Genomic DNA, 20,580 nt, shown 5'->3' with positions numbered 1-20,580 from the left:
TAGTTACACTTTATTTTGATGGTCCCTTTTGAACATTATGTTCACTATATGTAACTTTGCAACTACAAGTCAACTGTCATTAGAGTACTAGTAGACTATATGATTAATATTTGCTTACACTTTATTGTATTGGTCACCCAACAGACATTCTACTGACTTTAAGTAACTTTGCAAGTACATGTAAACTTATTCTAAACCTAACAGTCTACTAACACTCAGAGAGTTAGAAGACATGTAGGTGCAGCAATACTTATAGTTAACAGAATGTTAAAAGGACCATCAAAATAAAGTGAAACCAGAATTTCAATTTGTCTTGCAAATTTTTTATGATTTTCAAATGCTTATTTTAATCACAAAACCCAGAACACCTTTATGTTTTCTGTCCTGGACTCCTAAAAAAGTGATTGAGTTTGGATTATTTTGTGACCTTTTCTGCACACAAAATTCTCAGTAACCCAAAAGGTGTTTGAACTTACCCACAAAATGACATATCATTATCAGCAATCACATTTTCTTTATTTTTAGCCTTACAAAAGTTGTCTAGACCAACACTCATTTTTCCATCACACATACCTTTCTAAGCAGTGATGAATCACACATTATTCATATTTTTTAGTACATTTATTTATTTTATATAACTTCCCCCAAGTAAAAACGGAGAACAGTTTTTGTCTTAGATGATACTATCATTTATCACAAACAGAGACTCTGGTCTTTCCAGAATGACTAACTTCAGAAGAACTGTTTCTTGCTTGAAACAGCCATAATGTAATTTTACCTTGGTTATCTGAAATCGCAACCGTAGATTATAGCATTTGATAAAATAATCATCAGTACAGTATAATGGCATTACACATTTATCCAAGGTGTCATCACGTGAAAGGCAAAAACAAATATGCAATGTATACAATGTATAGACAACAAAACTGCAGTATCACAGCAAATATTAATGGAGTTTTATTTATGAACTTTTATGAAAACCATCATTCATTGGAAACATTGGGAGGATCTGGATGATCTAATACATTTTTGTCTGAGTGCTTGTTTCATTGTCTTGCATTGCAACAACAACAAAAAAACATTCCATAGGAATATCAAACTGAGATGATTTTCAGTATCATCTGAAAACACTTCCTGGGGAAAAAAATACTGTTGTAGTGTCCTTTTTTTGCCATCTCTTATTTTTACAATAGATGTATTATCCAGGGATCTCAGATAAAGCTATTTAAAGACAAGGAACTCGCATGGGGATTGCAAAACATACATTAAACCAAAATTATTAATGAAATGATTTGCTAATGACACAGATAAACTAAAATTAAGGTAAAATGTTCAAATTCAATTCATTAATCATTCATTATGATTAATATTTCACAAAAAAGAAACCCTACAAATGTAGGTCAGAACGCATATACTTTCAAATAACACAGGCCTGCCTCTGTAGATTACTGGAGATACATACATAGCACTGCTATGGTCAAAAATAACAATAATAATAAAACAACATTCTGCTTTTGGCAGTCATAAACTATAATAATAATTGTTTGCATGAATATTTCAGCATATTTGACATTCTCATTAAGGCCTGCCTTATGTGATCAGATATGGAATACATAATCAATGCATCTAGCACAAGCTTTGCAATTACAGTTTATATATAAAGCAGAAAGTATTTGTCTGTATTTGGATATCAGGGATGAACAATATATGAACACCATATTGTTTATCAGAAATATTAGAGATGCATTTTTTTTAATACTGTACATTATAATGTTGTAATGCGTAAGTGTATTTTATTTATTTATATTTTAAACAAAATAGCGTATAGCTTTAATATTGGCCATTTATTGTTTATCAGACATAACATAAGTAATTATCGGTTTATCTGTATTGGCCAGAATTTTAATATTGGTGCATCCCTAATAGTATGTATTTTATGTACAAAATGTCATTATATTCATGCTCTCAAAGCACAGACAGGGAACTGTAATAAAACCTAACAAACTGTTTATCAAACAATAAAAACCACAGTTCGTTCTTCTCTTCAACAATGTCTCTTGCATTTCAAAAAGCATAATTGGACGGCTCTTTATCCTCTTTATGCTGAATCATCTTGTGGGAGAGTTTGGCTCCACTGAACTGACGCATCCATGCATTTCTGACAACTTCTATATGAATGCAGACTATACAAGTACCCCACTGGTCTTCAGGAAAAAATTCATCTTATTAGCCATATTCATTGGATGGTGGCCCTCTAACCAGATTGTAGTAGCCAGTGAAGGCACCCAAATCAATATAGAGGGAACCTTTCTTCTTAGAGTGCCCAGAATCCTCAGTGTACAAAGAAGATTCTGCAAATGCAAGAGTAAAGGATTTTAAGCATGCAATTAAATAAATTTGACATGATATGCTGTATTGTGTTTTGCCTGTGTGCTGTACCTTGAGTGCTGTCTGAAAGCTGACTGATCTGTCGCAGCAGTGGATGTGTGCCCTCCTCCAGCGCAGAGTCCAGACTCCAACAGCGTGGCTGGTCTTCCCGAGACGGATGGAGGGCCTCCTCGTTCAATAATTCTGTGGCAGAGCTCCTCCGTGCCGGGACCCTATCGAGGGCGTGTTCCAGGAGCCTACGCATCGCAGGGCTGCAGCTTTCAGGTATGTCCTCCAGAGGAGGGGCCTGTTTGTGGATCTGCAAATAGAAATTGTGAAAATTAGAGGTGCAGCTACATGGCCTGTGCCACCCCTGATTGAAGCTTGGCCACCCCTGTTGCGCAAACATTTTGACTGCATAAACAGCTCCACTCAACAAACTATGACACTGGCACAAACGCCATGAACACACTTTAGCTGAACTAAGTTGTCACTTCACCTCTTAATATGGAAAAAAATAACAAGCCCAAAGTTGAACTTGTTTTTAGAATGCCGTGTCATGCGCGAGACGTGTGGAACATTTGAATGGAAAAGCAGAGCAGTGAAATGCAAAAACGCAATCTGTGTAAACAGGCCTTACATCTATGGCAATCAAACACTGATCTTTATTAATTTATGGAAGCCACGGAGAAAAAATAAATGATAATTGCGAATTTTTATCTTGCAATTCTGACATTTTTCTTGCAATTCTGACATTTTTTTCTAGCAATTGTGAGTTTATATCTCACAATTCTGATTTCTTTTCTCAGAATTGTGAGATATAAACACGCAATTGATAGTTATGAAGTCCAATTCTGAGGGGATAAAAGACTGACTTTATAACTTGCAATTGCATCTTTATGTCACACTATTCTTACTTTATATCTCACAATTCTGACTTTATAACACGCAATTCTGACTTTATATCTCACAATTCTGACTTTATATCTCACAATTGTGAATTATTAACACGCAATTTCAACTTTATATCACACAATTCTGACTTTGTAACTCGCAATTGTGAGTTTATATCACGCAATTCTGACTTTGTAACTTGCAATTGCGAGTTTGTCATGCAATTCTAACTTTATATCTTGGAATTCTGACTTTATAACTCGCAATTGTGAGGAAAAAAGTAAGAATTGTGAGATCAGTCGCAATAACCTTTTTATTTTTTTATTCAGTGATGGAAACCAGCTTCCATATAGGTTTGAATGCAGGTTTCACTTCTGAAATTGCAATGAGTACCAAGGTTATTATCGTTAATGAAAATCACTAAAACTAATAGGCTACTATCAAAGAAAATAACATTTTCATTTACGTGTGAAGGTATTCCATTCACTGTCACAGTTAGATGCATATAATTTTCTGTATATTTGAAGCAGAAGCATAATTTTCTGAATATTTGAAGCATTTTTTCCCCTTATTTTTGCCACCCCAATGAAATCTTACCTGGCCACACCAAAATTGAAAATCAATGGTGGCACAGGTGCATTCGCAAGCAGCCTCATGCAAAAAGACACTGTGCATGGATTTATATTCAGTTACATGAAGAGGAAGTGTAGTATGTGAAAAGGGAACTGAAACACTGAAACCAATTGGACTTGCTACACAAATGCAGAACCTTGCCAGCTTTTAGTCTGCTTCCTTTACATGAGCAGTGAAACATGCAAAACTGCCACTGTCAAAATAATATTCAAAACGTAGAGGAAGCTTAAACTGCTGATAAACTGCCAATTTTTTTTTATTTTTTTAAAATAAGTTATTTAGAAATTGTTTGCAATGGAAAGGAGAACTTGCCATCACAAGTTATATCTTGTGATCCTTCGCTTTATAGAAGATCAAATGGAAGAAAAAAAAAACAAATGAAGAAAAGGAAAGTGAATAAAGAAAAAAGACAGGAAATAAAATTTATAAAGAATTATTCTAATTATTAAAATTATACATAATTAGCATCCTTTGCTAAAGGAAAGTAAAACTAATAAAGAAAAAAGACTAAATAATATACAGAATTATTATAATTATCAAATGTATGCATAATTAGCATCCTTAGCTAACAGCAGTTTAAATGGAACAACAAATAAAAGGAAAACTAATAGAGAATAAAATAAAAATTAATAAAGAAAAAACACTATAAATAATATTATTCTGGGTTATTATCATTATCACTAAAATTATACAGAATTTTACAGTGGTTTAAATGGAGGAAAAACAATGAAAAAGAAAATTAAAAGAAAAAGCTTAAAAAACTAATAAAAAGTTGTTAATAAACAAGACTATACAGAATTACTGTGGTTATTATTATCATTGTTAAAATTATACAGCATTAGCATGAGATATGCTTTGCTAACTGAGGCCTTGTTATGACATCAGCATGCATGGCATTTCTAGGTTTTGCTCTGTGGTTAATGTATATAACCGTTTTTTCATTTGGTGAGGTTTTGACACATTCAGGGACTCTCCCTATACTGGTGTATTAAAATAAATACAAACAAAATATAATTAAAGGGCAAGCATTCCAATGCACCATGGTCAAATTGAAAAAGCACACTCACTATGTAGAGGTATGAGGGGTAGGATGTTCGGGGATATCTCCTAACCCATGGAGGACTGCCACTCATCATGTGTATGATTGTGGTTCCCAGACTGTAGATGTCAGTCTTTGTGCTGTGCCCTCGACACAGAACCAGCTCTGGACTCATGTACATCTGTACAGAAGGAAAAACACAAAATGTGACTAAAAATCAAATCCCACATATGCAGAGGCTTTTAATAAAAGGCAGTTTTCTACAGTTCAGTCACACTGACTGATATAAATATGAAAAACAGATTCTGATGTAATAGGCAAATGTTCTAGTGGACATCTGGCAAAAGGCTCACTGTTCTGCCTCGCAGTAAACAACTTTATTATTCTATCTTGGGAATCTTCAGTGCTGTTCAACAAGGCATGCTGGACTTTCCAAATGGGGCAAAAAGTCAACAGGCCTTACATCTATTGGGCCTTTCCCAGATTTTGTTAGGGAACAGAATGTCAATTTAAGAGGGGGAAAAGTGCATGTGTGTGTGTACCTTCTGATTTTTCAGATCTTCTTTCAGTTCAGGTCAGAACTGTCTTTTAACTATTTAAAAAATGTACATACCATAACTTTCTAAAGGACTTCTGCCACCAGTACAATCAGGAACTGCTAAATTCTGCATTGTTTCTAAATACAGACTCGGCTTAAAACTAACATTTAGTCACGACACAGTCAAAGACCAAGTATGGAAAAATTAAAGTGTGCAAAGTGACCTCAAACACACTCACCTCGGTGCCACGTAGGTCCCGAGGAACATATACATCATCCTTCATCTGTACTGTAAGACCAAAATCCACCAGCACGGCTTTGGCGGACATCAACACAATATTACTGGCTGCAGGGACAAAAAGAGAATTTAGTGCATGTCTTAGACACATCAAATCTAAAAGACATTGCAACCATATTTCAGTTTTTCAGTTCGTGTATGTTCTGCACCAGACAAGCAGCAAGGTATTGTTTTCCAGAAGCAGATTAAGGTCATTACTCATAGGGTGGATTAAAAAAACAGATCATCAGAAGTCTAAAAACCCCCTTTTCTTGCTCTCCCTCCATGTGTGACACTACTTGAAATAACATATTTCCTCTCCAAGCCAAATGTCAAGAAGCCAACCCTCAAAACCACAAAGCAGGAAGCTGTGATTGGTCACTCGTTTCACTGAATCTCTTCATCTCTTCACATTACCCTCTCAGTAAAGCAGTAGTTAGACGGATGGTCTGTTGAATAAGCCCCTGAAAGTAACACATTTGAGTACATCTGTCTTCTCCCTCCTCTTACTATCCTGAGTGGAAATTCCAGACGCCTGAGAAGTCATGAGCTGCAGCACTGATTGGCTTCTGCGTATGACTAAACAGTAGCAGAATGCTGTTCGCCACAACCCCACCATATTAAATTATGTTGTGTTCCTCATCTTTGAACTAAAAACACAAACTAAAAACTTCTCTAGCCTGGGGCCAGTCCTCTGTCAATCATTTAACACTGCTACTTCCTCCAAGTGACCTCGTTTTATGTTCCGTCACATAAGCTGAATACCTTTCTTGACCACATAGTCATTATCTGACTTACTTACAGAGCACCTTTTGTTGCATATAGAAGGGAAATAAGTGCTTGTGGTTGCAATGAAAAAGTACTGAACCTCTTTTGACCCTGCTTTTGAAATATGTTTTGAACCATTTCAATTCAGAACAGCTGAACATGCAACACACAGTGTGTTTGGTAGGAAACTAGAGTGATATTTCAGAAAAAAATCCCTTATGATGCAATCCAAAGCTCTTACGTTTGATGTCGTGGTGTATAATGTTGTGAGAGTGCAGGTACTCCAGGCCTCGCAGAACCTGCTGAGAGACCCAGATGATCTCGAACTCTCTCATTGGACCACAGCTTTCCAGCTTCTCCAAAACCGAGCCCCCTTCGCCCGCTTCCATGAACAAATGCACCGTTTGCTCCCACAGCAGTGCCCCATACAGCTCTGCTATGTTCTCGTGTCGGAACCGGGCTTGGATTTCCACATCTGCAGGCTTGAAATGTTCCACAGGAATCTGGAGAGAAAGCACACTTAACTTAAAACTTAGTTCCACTTAACTTAGATCCAAAATCGACCAACATCTGTCAATGGATGATGCACATTTCTGTATTCATTTTAAATATTTTAAGTGAATTTTAAGTAAATGTTTTGACAAATAAATGATGTAATTTCATAGGTTTAAGGTTTTTTTTTTTTGCTTAATTAGAATTTTTTGCATATGCCAGTGTTAGTGACTTTGCCGAGTCTGCAGATATGAGAAAAATAGTAGCATTCCTGAAATAAATTGTTTTTGAACAAATCGGTTGAGTGAATAATTAAATGACTCATAGGCTCAGTCCAAATCCGATTATTTGTATATCCGATTGGAATCTGATTTAAAATTATTGACGTCCACATTGTGTATCGCAACTGTTCAGATCCGATTTGTGTGTTCATGCTGGTTTTACGGAATATCTGCATTGGTTTCTATGGCAATGACATTGCGTTGGTTGGCATTCGACAAAATCAACACCAACAACCACAGCATGGAGGGGCTGGCAATACAGATGTATAACATGCACTGGACTACTGCTTTATGAACCAGCTAGTATGCTTTATTCCTTGCTGTTGTCTCCGTTATATTGTCATTCTGCTTGTCCGGTACTTTGCAACAATACAACCTCGTTTCTGCAGCGACTTTCAGCATGTTTCCTATAACAATGTCTGACGTTTACATTTTATGTGGTGTGAGAAAGTCACATATACCACGCAAAATCAGTTGATTGACCACATATTAATGTAGCTCAAAATGGATTCACATTTCATGTTATTTTTGGCCGTTCACACTTGCTAAATCTTAATCTGGTTTTCAATCGGATATGCACAGAAATTGGATTTGGACTGACAGTCTGAACATAGCCTTAAGCAACAGCACTTATGGTTGTGTGATATCGCTTAATTGTTCCAGACATCGGCCACCTTGACCATTAATTATCACTCATTGATTACTAATTATTTTATCAAAACCTTAAAGGCAACATTAAGAGGCTGAATGTTTTTGATTCAGCAACACCCTGTTAAAGTCACCATGAAATCAAAATTGACAATCATTATTTCATGACACATCATTATTTTCATGTGATGTCATAATCTTCAAAGGCCTCCCCTCCCTTTGAAGACGTGTTCACTCACATAAGATTAAAGAAACAGCAAAATGGACAAAATCAAGTCCTGCCTTCTTCTTGTTTGAGAAGGCGTTTCGGTTGGATATACGTCACAATAGGAAAGAAAAATCTATCGCAACTTCCATTTCATGCCGACTTTATATTGACCACAAGTCAGAAACTACTTCTCCCACTAGACATCTGCACTGTGCCCCACAGTTTAGACACCTTCTCTGTGGGCTGCATGTTTCCACGGGGGCGTTCCTGTCAGCTTCCTGTGTATGTTAGAGCCATTCTCGGTTTCTGTTCAAACATTGCACACTGCAGACTGACCCTCCAAATTTTAGAGAAATGGTGTTATTTCCCAAATGTTCTCTTCCTCATTTGAGTTTTACAACAAGTGTTTCTCTTTTTAGAGTCATTTTTTTCCATGTTCATAAATTCTTGTGGTCTCACATGCTGGTGCATAAGATCGTCACAAGCACACATCACACTATCACGTGTCATCTGTGTTAGATTTTCTTGTGAAAATTATGTTTACATAATGACTTTATGCTTGTTTTCAACATATTATTTTTGAACAAGCAGTACAGTTTTTGTTTTAGTCATAAAAGAACACTGATTCTGAGAAGGGAAGCCATGTCCATTAAAACAGTGGAATGAAAACAACTACCTTTGCCAAAAAAACAAAAAAACCCCTTGAGATTCCCGAAACAACGTTCTCTGCATTCCTGAACTTACTAGTTTGCATGCCATTCGCTTCCGCGTTTTGGTGTCCTGAGCCAGATGGACCTTTCCAAATGAGCCTTTGGGAACATGTCCAGGGCCTATGGGCTTGTAGGTCAGTTTCCACGGAAACAGGAGAACGTCCAAGTCAATGCGATAATGCCCCTCCTTAATGACCATGTCTGTCTGCAGAAACAAAGCAGGGTGTTCATGAGAGTAAGGCTATGACAACTTGTAAAACAAGTATAAAAACCCCTTTAACAAAGTATTTACAAATAAGCTTGCTTTAATTAAAGGGATAGTTCACCCAAAAATGAAAATTCTGCAATCATTTACTCACCATCAAGCTATTCCAAACTTTTTTTTTTTCTGCTAAAAACAAAAGAAGATATTTTGTAGAATATGGGTAACCAAACAGTCGATGGGCCTCATTGACTTCCATAGTATGGAAAAAAAAAAATAATACTATGGAAGTCAATGGGGTCCCATCGACTGTTTGGTTACCCATATTCTACAAAATATCTTCTTTTAAAATTCATACAAGTTTGGAACAACTTGAGGGTGAGTAAATGTTGACAGAATTTTCATTTTTGGGTGAACTATCCCTTTAAGCCAACAATCTCATAGTGTAAAGACTTACATATTTCAGCTGTATGTGTTATAAGTCTGTATGTTATAATAATAAAAAAATCAATAGAGCTTACCTTGTTTAGCAGAACACCCATTTCTTGACCAACATCTAAGAGCGAGGAGGATGGTGTGTTTGAGACCATATTGACAAAGTCCAGGAGGTCGGATGCTGTGCCATAACGGACCTTTCCAGGATTTTGCGCATGTGTGATTAGATCCTGTGACGTTTCCTCGTTCTCGTCCATGTCTTCTTGCGAGAAACTTTCCTCAAATGAGACTTCTGATTCCACCTCTTCGCTAACACAATAGAAATTCTCTGCCTCCTGGATGAAGTCTTCAATATTCATGTGAGCAAGAAGCAGTTCTATACCAGCATTTTCATTCTTGTACTCCATCCTTGATTGAATTCTAGCACAGAATGTTTGATGGTTAGAAACAGGACAAGAACTTAGGTAATTAAATGAATGCATTGATGTTGTTTACCCCCATATGTATGTATACAGTGTAGTCAGGTGTTTCCTGATCAACATGCTTGCTCTAATTTGCCTGCAAGTGTGGGGTGGTTTTCAGGGGGTGGGAAACCCCAAGATGGGGTTTCTTCTTCAAAACAAATGCCAGCAGAAACTTTTATGTTGCAACAGGGTCCTTCAGCAAAAACTCACAAGTGCAAATAAGATGTTAAATCAACCTAAATCGTGAAGTTGACTGTCTGTTTTGACAGACCCCCACAAGCCCAATTTTCCCCAAAATATGGTGCTGAAACATTCTGACAACCTCATCTCCTGAGATATAATAATTATTATTCATCATTATTTATACAAATAACTAATGCTCAAAAACACGGACTAGAATGTAGGCAGCTAACAAGGGTTTGAGTCACTGCCAAACCTGCTTAACTAATCCAGTGTATATTTTCATACTATGATAATAATAATAATACGTGCTGTTCGAAATATAGGGGCATATATTAACGTAGTACACAAAAAAACAAAACGATATATTATGTATAAATACCAGCCGTTTGCCTACCTTTCGGTCAGTGTGATCACAGCAGGGCACATGCTCACTGATGGTCCATAGCTTCTACTGAAGCCGTCACAGACTGGCGCTCGTAGATAAGAGATCCGCTCTGCGTCACCTGCGGTTTCGTTTTCTCTTTTCAATGAGAGATGTTTTCTCATTGAGAGGTTACGTATCTGCTTTAATTCTGCCACAGTCCCCTATCACATTGTTCCGTGGAAAATTAAGGATGTCATTTGCTTTCATCTTCATGATTCACTTTGGGAAAAGATGTGTATCACATAAAATCATGCGCGTATGAACTGTTATCAGAAAAACACCCACATTTGATCCCTTTTGATAAAACAACAAAACATTTGAGTCACAAGAATGTATAAAATTTGAAGGATTTCTGGGCTGCGGTTAGAGCGGTTTCAAGTAGGTATTTACAAATTTGGCAATCTCCGGACTGCATATCTTGAATATTTCAAGTTTTTTTCCAAACTTTTTCCAACGCAGCACTGCATGTCCATTCATAGCCACCGTAGAGCCATTGTCTACGCACGCGCTCGTCTCAAATCAACAATGGCGGCCTCCTTTGGCGTGTGTAGGTTATTTTATCTTGGATTGGAACCTCAAACTCAAAGAAGACTCGCTTCTACTATATCAGCAATCAAAGCCCAGACAGGAAACAAGACTGCGAGAGCCGGTAACATTGTTTCTCTGTAAATCTGCAGGCATGACGTTTATCAATGAATATTGAGAATGACAGCTTTAAACACATTCATGCTTTCATCTATCAATTTATGTTACAAATAAACAGCAGTGGTGAAAAGCGCGATAGAAATGACATGTGCATTATCACACCACATTAATTCAAAGCTTCGTGCTCACTTTCGTTTTAGTCACGAAAGCCAAGGAGGATAAAACATTTCAAGCAATCCAAGAGGAGAGAAGAGAACAAGCTGAAAGATCGGTCTTGATCAGCTGTCCGCCCAGGTTCAGTGAAAAGAAGTTTTTAGATTACCTGTCTAAACACGGGACAATCAACAAGCATTTCTTCTACAGTAGCTACGTACGTGTGCAAAACTACATCAATTAAAGGATTAGTTCACTTTCAAATTAAATTTCCTGATAATTTACTCACCCCCATGTCATCCAAGATGTTCATGTCTTTCTTTCTTCGGCTGAAAAGAAATTAAGGTTTTTGAGAAAAACATTCCAGGACTATTCTCCTTATAGTGGACTTAAATGGAGCCCAAACAGTTGAAGGTCAAAATTAGAGTTTCAGTGCAGCTTCAAAACATTATACACAATCCCAGACAAGGAATAAGGGTCTTATCTAGAGAAACCGTTGCTCTTTTTCTATATGTATAAAAAAAAAAGGTTTTAACAATAAATGCTCATCTTGAACTAGCTCTCTTCTTCTCTATTTGAATTGCAGCAGTGTAGACAGAAGTGTATTACTGCCCTCCACAGGTTAAAGTTTGAATTAATTGTTATATACTTGCACTAACATATTGTATATGACAATTTAGTTTAAACTTTGACCTGTGGAGGGCAGTAATACACTTAAAAGCGTCTACACTGCCGGAATTCAAATAGAGAGGAAGAAGAGAGCTAGTTCAAGATGAGCATTTATGGTTAAAATGTATAAAATTTTGAATTTTATTTTATTTTTATTTATTTTTTTGAAAATGAGCAACGGTTTCTCTAGATAAGACCCTTATTTCTCATCTGGGATCGCTGTAAACTGTAATTTTGGCCTTCAACCGTTTGGGCTCTATTGAAGTCCACTATATGGAGAATAATCCTGGGATGTTTTCATCAAAAACCTTAATTTCTTTTCGACTGAAGAGAGACATAAACATCTTGGATGACATGGGGGTGAGTAAATTATCAGGAAATTTTAATTTGAAAGTGAACTAATCCTTTAATGTAATATCTAGTTCTAGATACTCATGTGATGTTTGGTGACAAAGATCAGAAATTTGACTGAATTGTGTTTATCTGTGACTGTAGGGAGCATATGCAGTAGTTGAATTCTCCAGTAAAGAGAGCATCGCCTCATTGAAGGAGAACACTAATATACCAGCTGTTGAACATGAAGCTGCGGTGCCTTTCAAATCTCGTCTGCTGTCACTGAAATGGCCAGGCAGTCAGTCGAACAACCAACCCGTGCCAAATTTCCAAGAGCAATCCCCTCCATCCATTGGTGACATCACCCAACTGCTCTCAGAAAAGGACAGTGTAAGTCTTCACTGGGCAATGTTTTTTTTTTTTTTTTTTTTTTTTTTTTTTTGTAACCAAGACATATGATTATGCACATGAGATGCAGAAGTTTTCATTTAATTTGTTTGAGTGTTATGTCTGCTTGTTGGTGGTTCAGATCTGAGGACAAACAAGCATCTACTCTTCATTTCTTCCACAGGTAGATGAGCAATTGCAATGTCTGACAGAGGCCTTACAGCTCACAGAAGAGAACATCAGTCTGCGCTTCCTCGTTTGTTCTCTGCTTGGAGACATAGCTGGAGCATATTTCCCAGAATGCATCATCAGGCCTTTCGGCTCCACTGTCAACAGCTTCGGCAAACTGGGCTGTGATGTCGACATGATTCTGGACCTCGATGGCATCTATGCAACAAGCAAGAAAAAGGTCAGTGATGTGGGCTTAGGTTATGTAGATTGAATTGAAAATAAAAAGGTCATCTACAATTTAAAATCCTGCTGTCATTTAGTCACCCTCGTGTCATTCCAAACCTGTATGATTTTCTTTCTTCTGTGGAACACAAAAGGGTCATTCCATGTCAAATCTACCAAATTTTGGAAACTTCCCCGGCTCAAATTTTTGATTTTAATATTTTTTTTCTGTAGAAAGACACATATTGTGATGAAAGCCAAAATATTAAATGTCACAGATGTATATTTACCAAATAGTGTTATATTAGATTTTATAATTAGTTTACCAACAGTTAGTTTACCTTTTGATTTCTACCTTATGGACAAAAAATATGGAGATTTTTCTCAAAATATCTTTTGTATTCTGCAAAAGTAATACAGTTTTGAAATTACATAGGGATGAGTAAATGCTGGCAGAATTGGGTATAAAATACCCAAAAATGTTTTGTTTTTGCCTTAATTATTCATGTTTTTTTTTTTTTGTTTTTTTTTTATTCCATGTAACAAAAAGTAAGTTTAGAATTTTTTTTATTTTAGTTTATTTATTATGCTGTCATATTTTAAACAGGGCACAGGACTGTCTCTGGAGTACCAGGTGAAGAGAGGGGCCTCAGAGCGGGCTGTGACCCAGAGTATTCTCTCAGTCATTGGGAAATGTGTAGACCAGTTCGGCCCTGGATGTGTGGGAGTCCAGAACATTCTCCAAGCTCGATGTCCTCTTGTCCGGTTTTCTCACCAACCCTCTGGCTTTCAGTGTGATCTCACTGCCAACAACAGGTAATTTTATATTTTTGATGTGATGTCTGCTTAGTATAATGTTGGCATTAGGACTGTCAGTTTATTATCTCTCTCCTTTTCACACTTCCCCAAAACAAATGTCACCACCCTGATGCTTCCTTTTTAGAAGGTGACACACCAGTAATGCACAGAAACCTGCTCAGCTCTTTTTGTTGCACTGTGTCCCCTGTGGGTTAGAGAGGGGTATTCCCAGATGTATAGCCTATATTGTACACCCATATGTGCATAATTAGAAACACAGAATGCATTTGTCTTTGGATGATTTATGTTGATATGAACACAGGACAAAGAGCAATCTATTGTGTACAGAGTGACTGGTGAACATAAAATGCATTTATTGTTATTTGTTTATTTTTGTTAAATATTTCTTTCATTAAAAGCTGCTGTTTGCACCCCTAGAGACAACAGATAGAACTGCAAAATAATGATTTTCACATTTTTGGTTACCCTAAACACTCCACCTTAAATTCAACATGAAACGGAAGTTGCCATAGACTTTTCTTTCCTGTTGTGACGTATGAACAAGTGAAACAGCTTCTTGAATAAGAAAAATGTATGGTGGGAGCTAGTGTTGTAGTACTCGAGACCGGTCTTAAAGGGATAGTTCACCCAAAAATGAAAATTATCCAATGATTTACTCACCCTCAAGCCATCCTAGGTGTATATGACTATCTTCTTTCAGACGAACACAATCCGAGATATATTTGAAAATATCCTTAGTCCTTCAAGGTTTATAATGGTTGTGAATGGTAGGCCAAATTCTGAAGACAGAAAAAATGCATCCATCCATAAAAAATGAATCCATACGACTAAGGAGGGTCAATAAAGGCCCTTTGAAGCAAAGAGATGTGGTTTTGTAAGAAAAATATCCATAATTAAAACTACCGGTGGACGACCTGTGCACGTCAATTTGGGCAGAAGAGCAACCTTTTACCCGATACAATGACGTACGCGGAGGTGCAGAGGAGAGAGCAAAACAAAACACTGGTCACGAATTAGAAGTTTAAAATGAGAAATTTTAAAGAGAAATGTCAGAGGCTTTCGATATATGAGAAGTGGAGCTTGAGTTTGTTGCCCAGCTGTATTTGTTTGAACCATGAGAGGCATCTAAGCCCACAATACTGTCTCCTACATCCTGCATCGCGTCAGACAATTACTCATTTGGTGCAAGTTGACTTGTGCGTTCTGTGTGCGTTTTTTTTGCCGGAAGCTGCTAGTTTGAATATATAAAGTTTTAAATATGTATTTTTTTTATTTTTTTTTACAAAAATCCCTTCGCTTCAAAAGGCCTTTATTAACCCTCAGGAGTCGTATAGAATCATTTTTTACGGATGGGTGCATTTTTTTTGTCTTCAGAATGTAGGTTACCATTCACAACCATTATAAACCTTGGAGGACTAAGGCTATTTTTAAATATATCTCGGATTGTGTTCATTTGAAAGAAGATAATCATACACCTAGGATGGCTTGTGGGTGAACTATCCCTTTAAGTCCATTTTTTTTTTTTTTTTGGTCTTGTCTTGGTCTCGGCCACATTTGGTCTCGGTCTCAGACTAAAAGGACTCAGGATTTTATTTCAAGACCGGTCAAGACCACAACTGCGGGGATATTGCTAAATTGCCATATTGCCATGATTTCTTTGTTAACATCATTAATTTGATTGGATGTAAAACCTCCTGCTTCAAATGCAATCAATAACTTATTTCTAATTTCATTTATTTTGTTACTGTTGTGCTGGGTCAGAAATCAACAAGGGACTGTGTCAAAAATGTCACCAAAATTAATACAAATGCCCACAAAATTAAAGATATGATTGCTAGAAAGTATTTGTGTAAGATCTTTTATATTTATATTATTACATATGATAAAATTAAGCAATATCAAGAGGGCTGTTTTCACAAATATGAGCAATTGTAAACGTGATATTGATTTTTTTACAAATGTTCAATAAAACAAAATTTTATTTTTAAAACATTAATCTCAACATTATTTATGCAATTGTAACTGTACCAATTCAGATGCAACTTCTGTTCCACCTCTGCATCTTATTATTCTAATTGTAATTATTTATTAAAAATAAGACATTTCTCGGGCAGTAAATGTGGGTCTTTCAGATGAATTTGAGGAGTGCTAGTCTCAACCGCCCAAAGTCTTGGTCTTGATGCACACTGGTCTTGGTCTCAACTTGGTCTCGGTTTAGGTGGTCTTGACTACAACACTAGTGGGAGCCAAGGGACTTGTGCAGTAGATTTAAGTTCGTAGTGGGGAAGGAAGTGGTCAGGGACGACAAACAACTGCTGACTGAGTCTTTATTGAATGTCAACAGAAGGACTGTGCAACGCACAACAACGAAAATAAACAATCCACAAAGGGCTTCACTCCAGGTTCGGCATACACTATCCACAAGGGCTTCTCTCCAAGTTTGGTTTACACCATCCACAAGGGCTTCACTCCACGAACCTCGACTCGACTCAGTCAACAGTTCCCCTCTCTCTCACACGCTCCTGCTTCTCACGGCGTTTTAACCTGTCTCCGCGCCAATCACTGGAATGAGAAACAGGTGTTCGTGATTTGTATCCAACCCACTCACTTACCAAACGTCTCCCGCTATTCTCTCCGGTTGCAGACCTCGCTGAACCACGCCCCCCTCGCCACAACTTGATTTTATATGTTTGGAATTGATTGGATCGTTATGGTTTGCTAATGCTGTGATCTCATGTGAGTGACAGGTTGTCCCGCCCTCGCACCGGTAAAGGTGTCATAAGAGAAGAGATGTCGTTGCAAGAGGGAGGGGGAGTTATTTAGATTGCGAGGGTTCATGAATTTAAAAAATAATATTAATCGTGCATGGATAAATCATTAATAATAAATACTGCAAAAATGGTCAGTTTTGATTTTTTGGTAACTTTAAATTTTTTTAATAATTTGGAACACAGCGTAGTCCTGCCCGAACTCTCACTATTGGTTGATTCAAATCTTCTTTTTTCTTTTCTTTGAAAATAATATGCAGAGACAACTATAAGCTCTTTTTAGCTTGATTCCCCACAGGTAAAAACAACAACACAGCAACAGAGATTGAAATGATAACCTTAGGATAGGACTTCCTATTTTGTTCTTTTGTATTTTTTTTGTATGTAGATGTGCCATAATTTTAAATCGCCCTGACATAATGCCCTCGTGTGTGCAGGGTGGCGATGAAGAGTTCAGAACTGCTATTTCTCTACGGACAGCTGGACCCTCGTGTTCGGCATCTAGTGTTCAGTGTTCGGTTCTGGGCTCGGGTTCATAACATCACAAGCAGTATTCCAGGAGCGTGGATCACCAACTTCACATTAACGGTCATGGTAGTGTTCTTTCTACAGCAGAGGAATCCTCCCATACTGCCCACACTGGACCAACTGAAGGATCTTGCAGGTATACACAACTGTACTTTTACAGACGTGCTTCTCTGCAGTTCTCTATTGTACTATACTGCCATGTAGAGGTGAAATACAGAACTACACATTTGGTCAAAATTGAGTTATGACTGATATTGGTTCTCGTTGAGATGATCTGCCCTGGCTGTGGCACATGAGTTTGACTCAACTATGCTCAGATTCAGTGAAACCTGAGTGTGAAAATGAATATTGAAACAATCAGAACTCTATTATTATTATTATTATTATTGCTATTTGCTATAATATACTATTACATTAAAAAAAAACTACATTTTACTGACACTTCATTATACTGATGTCGTTATGGTAGCTGAAAGACCAGAGCTTTTATGACCAGAGCTCACTGTCTGTGACCCCGGTAAAGTCAGCATACATCATGTTATGTGGCTGTCCTGAGTCGACTGTCTACACACAATTATTGTTTCTTGTCTTCCAGCAGGGTCAAGAACACTGATGCCACCACAATAGTGATACACAGTCCATTTCTAAATGGACGGTCCATCACATAATATTTATGTTTTGTGTGTGTGTGCACTTTCCAGGACCATCAGATAAGTGTGTCATTGAGGGTAATGACTGCACTATTGTCAGTGACCTTAGCAAGATTACACTGCAGAAGAACACAGACACATTAGGTGAGTTCATAGATTGTTTTCATAATTTACACAAACTTGATGGAAGGTTTTACCTTTTCACCTTTGGACAGATGGCTCATTTCTGTAATGCTTTTGTAATGCATTCAATGTTTACTGATCGTTAATGACATTAAAATATTAATACCGTTTATTTTTCTGTTGATTTAATTTTTTCTTGCAGAGAAACTGTTGCAGGAATTCTTCGAGTTTTATGGCAATTTTCCCTTCAACAAGGCATCGATCAATATTAGGAAGGTGAGTCATCCACCGATGACACGTGCATGCATGCGCAAACTCCCAGAGGACACTGCTGACGTCTTAGCAGACCTTCCACAAACGGCCACCAGAGGGCAGTGTGTATATAGTCAATTCAAAGAAAGTGTCTGGTACTGCAGTGGACACTATATACAGTGGGGTCCAGAAGTCTATGACCATTAGTGAAATTTAGTTTTTCTAATTTTATACCTTTTTTTGTAGCAAATTATATTGTCAGCATAACAATTTGAATGAAAATGCTGATGCAATTGATGTCAATACTGTCTGTGCATGCACTGTGTGTTTAAGTGTCTGAAGGCTTAAATATCCTGCTTTTTATCTCTTTCACCAGGGAAAGGAGCAGACCAAACCAGAAACAACAGCTTTGTACATCCAGAATCCATTCGAAACCACTCTAAACGTTAGCAAGAACGTTAACGCAACACAGCTAGAACGTTTCGTGAAACTTTGTCAAGAAAGTGCTTGGCTTCTTCAGAAGAGGGAAATTCTTAACCGAAGTTCTAGTCAATCGGCTGAGTCGGTTTTCCCGTGGGGGTTCGCTGCGCTTCTCCTTCCTTCAGGCACCTCAGGAACAGGGGTGAAAAGTCGCAGAAAGAGAAAACTGGAACCAGCTAGTTCAAGGATAAAGAACCTGTTAGACTCTCTGAAGATTAAAGGTGGTGAAACTGTTGCAAAGAAGGGAAGTACAAACCCTAGTAGGTAATGTGGTCAATAATCTCTCACCAACAAGAATAAGAGACTTCTGTAAGAGCAAATGGGAATGACCAACGTGCCCAAAGATTGGAACAAATGTGAAATATATATATATTTATACAGTCAGAATCTGTAAGTCTTTTAAGAAATGTTAAAAACTAAGCCCAATTTTCGTTCCTCTAAAGTATTTCACATGAAAGAAAAGCTTTGTAGATCTCAACATGATATAACGTAGGAAGAAGAGGTCTACTGCGGTCTTTGACTCCTAGAAAAATGGAGCTTAATGGTTGTTGTGTTGATCTGATAACAGCAATCATTAGTTTCCACAGAAGTGAAGCAGAACCTCTGAACACTAAACAGCTTGCATGAAACAGTTGTGATTTTTAGATCACACACAGACTCCATCTTCTCTGCATTGCAAAACCAATACAACGGTCTAATGTAGAACAAACTTTATTTAAAGGCAAACATCATGTAACATCAGTATCATGGTGTTGTGAGAGGTACAGAAAGAATAAACATTCACTGTCAACTAGTGTACATAATATTTTATAAGATATTAAAACAAAGCAATTTCAATCAGACCGTTACTGTTTGTTTCTTCTTGGGCTTCTTTATTTCTAATATTTTCTTTACTCCTTAGAAGTCTTATTTCTCTTGATCTGTGAATTGTGACTTTATATCTCAAAATCTGTCTTGATTTCTCACAACGAGACCTTAAAGGTAGGGTAGGCAATTTTGGAGAGGTTTGCAATAGCAAATAGCATGAGATCCCACCCTCCCTTCAGAGTGCTCTTCCAAGCCACGCCTTCTTCAAAACGCATGAACGCACAAAATGTGAGTTGGCAGTAAATTACCTCGTCATGTCTCAAAGCACATAATAATGAACGTAAACGACTTAAAGAGCTCTTACTTGTACCACCTGACTGCTGCAGATTCATTTCGGCGTTGATAGTGCTGACAAAGAAACGCATAAATACGAGCCTGAGGACGTGAAGAGCTCTGGGTTGAACGTCACAGGTTGCCATCTCATAATTACAGTTGCGACATGGCGTGAACACAGCATAAACTCGTTGTTTTGGTTCAGGAGGAACTGTAAAAGGCTGCTGCTGTTTGTTTGTGGTGCTCAGTGACTGTCTGTCTACAATTCTGCAAAGCCTTACAGAACGGTATGAAAATACATACACTGACAGCCAGGTAGGAAATTGTATCACCTGAATTTGGACCGAATGCAATGATTGGGTGAACATTTTTTGCTCCTGGGACTTCCATAGAAGATATATGTACATGATTTAATATTTAGACCACTTCTATTATTGATTGCTATCTGGATGTGAGAGTTTCAACCAGTATAACAATGTATTTATATATATATATATATATATATATATATATATATATATATATATATATATATATATATATATATATATAAAATTGCTTACCCTGCCTTTAAAATTTCTACATAAGACTAACCTCCATAATAAACTGGAAGGTAGTGTGACAAAATGGATGGAAAAAGACATGGGAAAGGTGAAGAACTACAGCACTTTGGTGGG

At 37.2% G+C, this 20,580-nt stretch overlaps 2 protein-coding genes across 2 annotated transcripts; one reads left to right on the top strand and one right to left on the bottom strand.

Moving 5' to 3' along the window:
- Window positions 1–504: 504 nt before the first annotated feature.
- Window positions 505–10,794, bottom strand: map3k8 (mitogen-activated protein kinase kinase kinase 8). The gene is made up of 8 exons (XM_067369969.1): window positions 10,534–10,794; window positions 9,579–9,912; window positions 8,890–9,060; window positions 6,758–7,019; window positions 5,711–5,817; window positions 4,962–5,114; window positions 2,440–2,686; window positions 505–2,351 (listed from the first exon to the last, which is right to left on the bottom strand). The coding sequence occupies exons 1-8, from the start codon at window positions 10,683–10,685 to the stop codon at window positions 2,227–2,229; spliced, it is 1,551 nt and encodes a 516-aa protein (XP_067226070.1). The 5' UTR covers window positions 10,686–10,794; the 3' UTR covers window positions 505–2,226.
- A 234-nt stretch (window positions 10,795–11,028) lies between these two features.
- On the top strand, window positions 11,029–19,624 carry mtpap (mitochondrial poly(A) polymerase). Its single transcript, XM_067369455.1, has 9 exons — window positions 11,029–11,212; window positions 11,409–11,578; window positions 12,526–12,753; window positions 12,935–13,159; window positions 13,751–13,959; window positions 17,168–17,394; window positions 17,960–18,052; window positions 18,234–18,307; window positions 18,660–19,624. The coding sequence occupies exons 1-9, from the start codon at window positions 11,029–11,031 to the stop codon at window positions 19,029–19,031; spliced, it is 1,782 nt and encodes a 593-aa protein (XP_067225556.1). The 3' UTR covers window positions 19,032–19,624.
- The last annotated feature ends 956 nt before the right edge of the window (window positions 19,625–20,580 follow it).

The sequence above is a fragment of the Chanodichthys erythropterus genome, chromosome 19, assembly GCF_024489055.1.
Source record: "Chanodichthys erythropterus isolate Z2021 chromosome 19, ASM2448905v1, whole genome shotgun sequence".
Taxonomy (NCBI): Eukaryota; Metazoa; Chordata; class Actinopteri; order Cypriniformes; family Xenocyprididae; genus Chanodichthys; species Chanodichthys erythropterus.
The sequence above is the reverse complement of the archived record's forward strand: the minus strand, read 5'-3'. Positions and strand labels throughout refer to the sequence as shown.

Coding starts and splice junctions, on each gene's coding strand:
- mtpap (XM_067369455.1), top strand. CDS start 11,029: ATGTCCATTCATAGCCACCGTAGAGCCATTGTCTACGCACGCGCTCGT. Junction 11,213..11,408: donor AAACAAGACTGCGAGAGCCG/GTAACATTGTTT, acceptor CTTTCGTTTTAG/TCACGAAAGCCAAGGAGGAT. Junction 18,308..18,659: donor CATCGATCAATATTAGGAAG/GTGAGTCATCCA, acceptor CTCTTTCACCAG/GGAAAGGAGCAGACCAAACC.
- map3k8 (XM_067369969.1), bottom strand. CDS start 10,685: ATGAGAAAACATCTCTCATTGAAAAGAGAAAACGAAACCGCAGGTGAC. Junction 5,115..5,710: donor GGGACCTACGTGGCACCGAG/GTGAGTGTGTTT, acceptor CCTTCTGTACAG/ATGTACATGAGTCCAGAGCT. Junction 2,352..2,439: donor GCTTTCAGACAGCACTCAAG/GTACAGCACACA, acceptor TTGCATTTGCAG/AATCTTCTTTGTACACTGAG.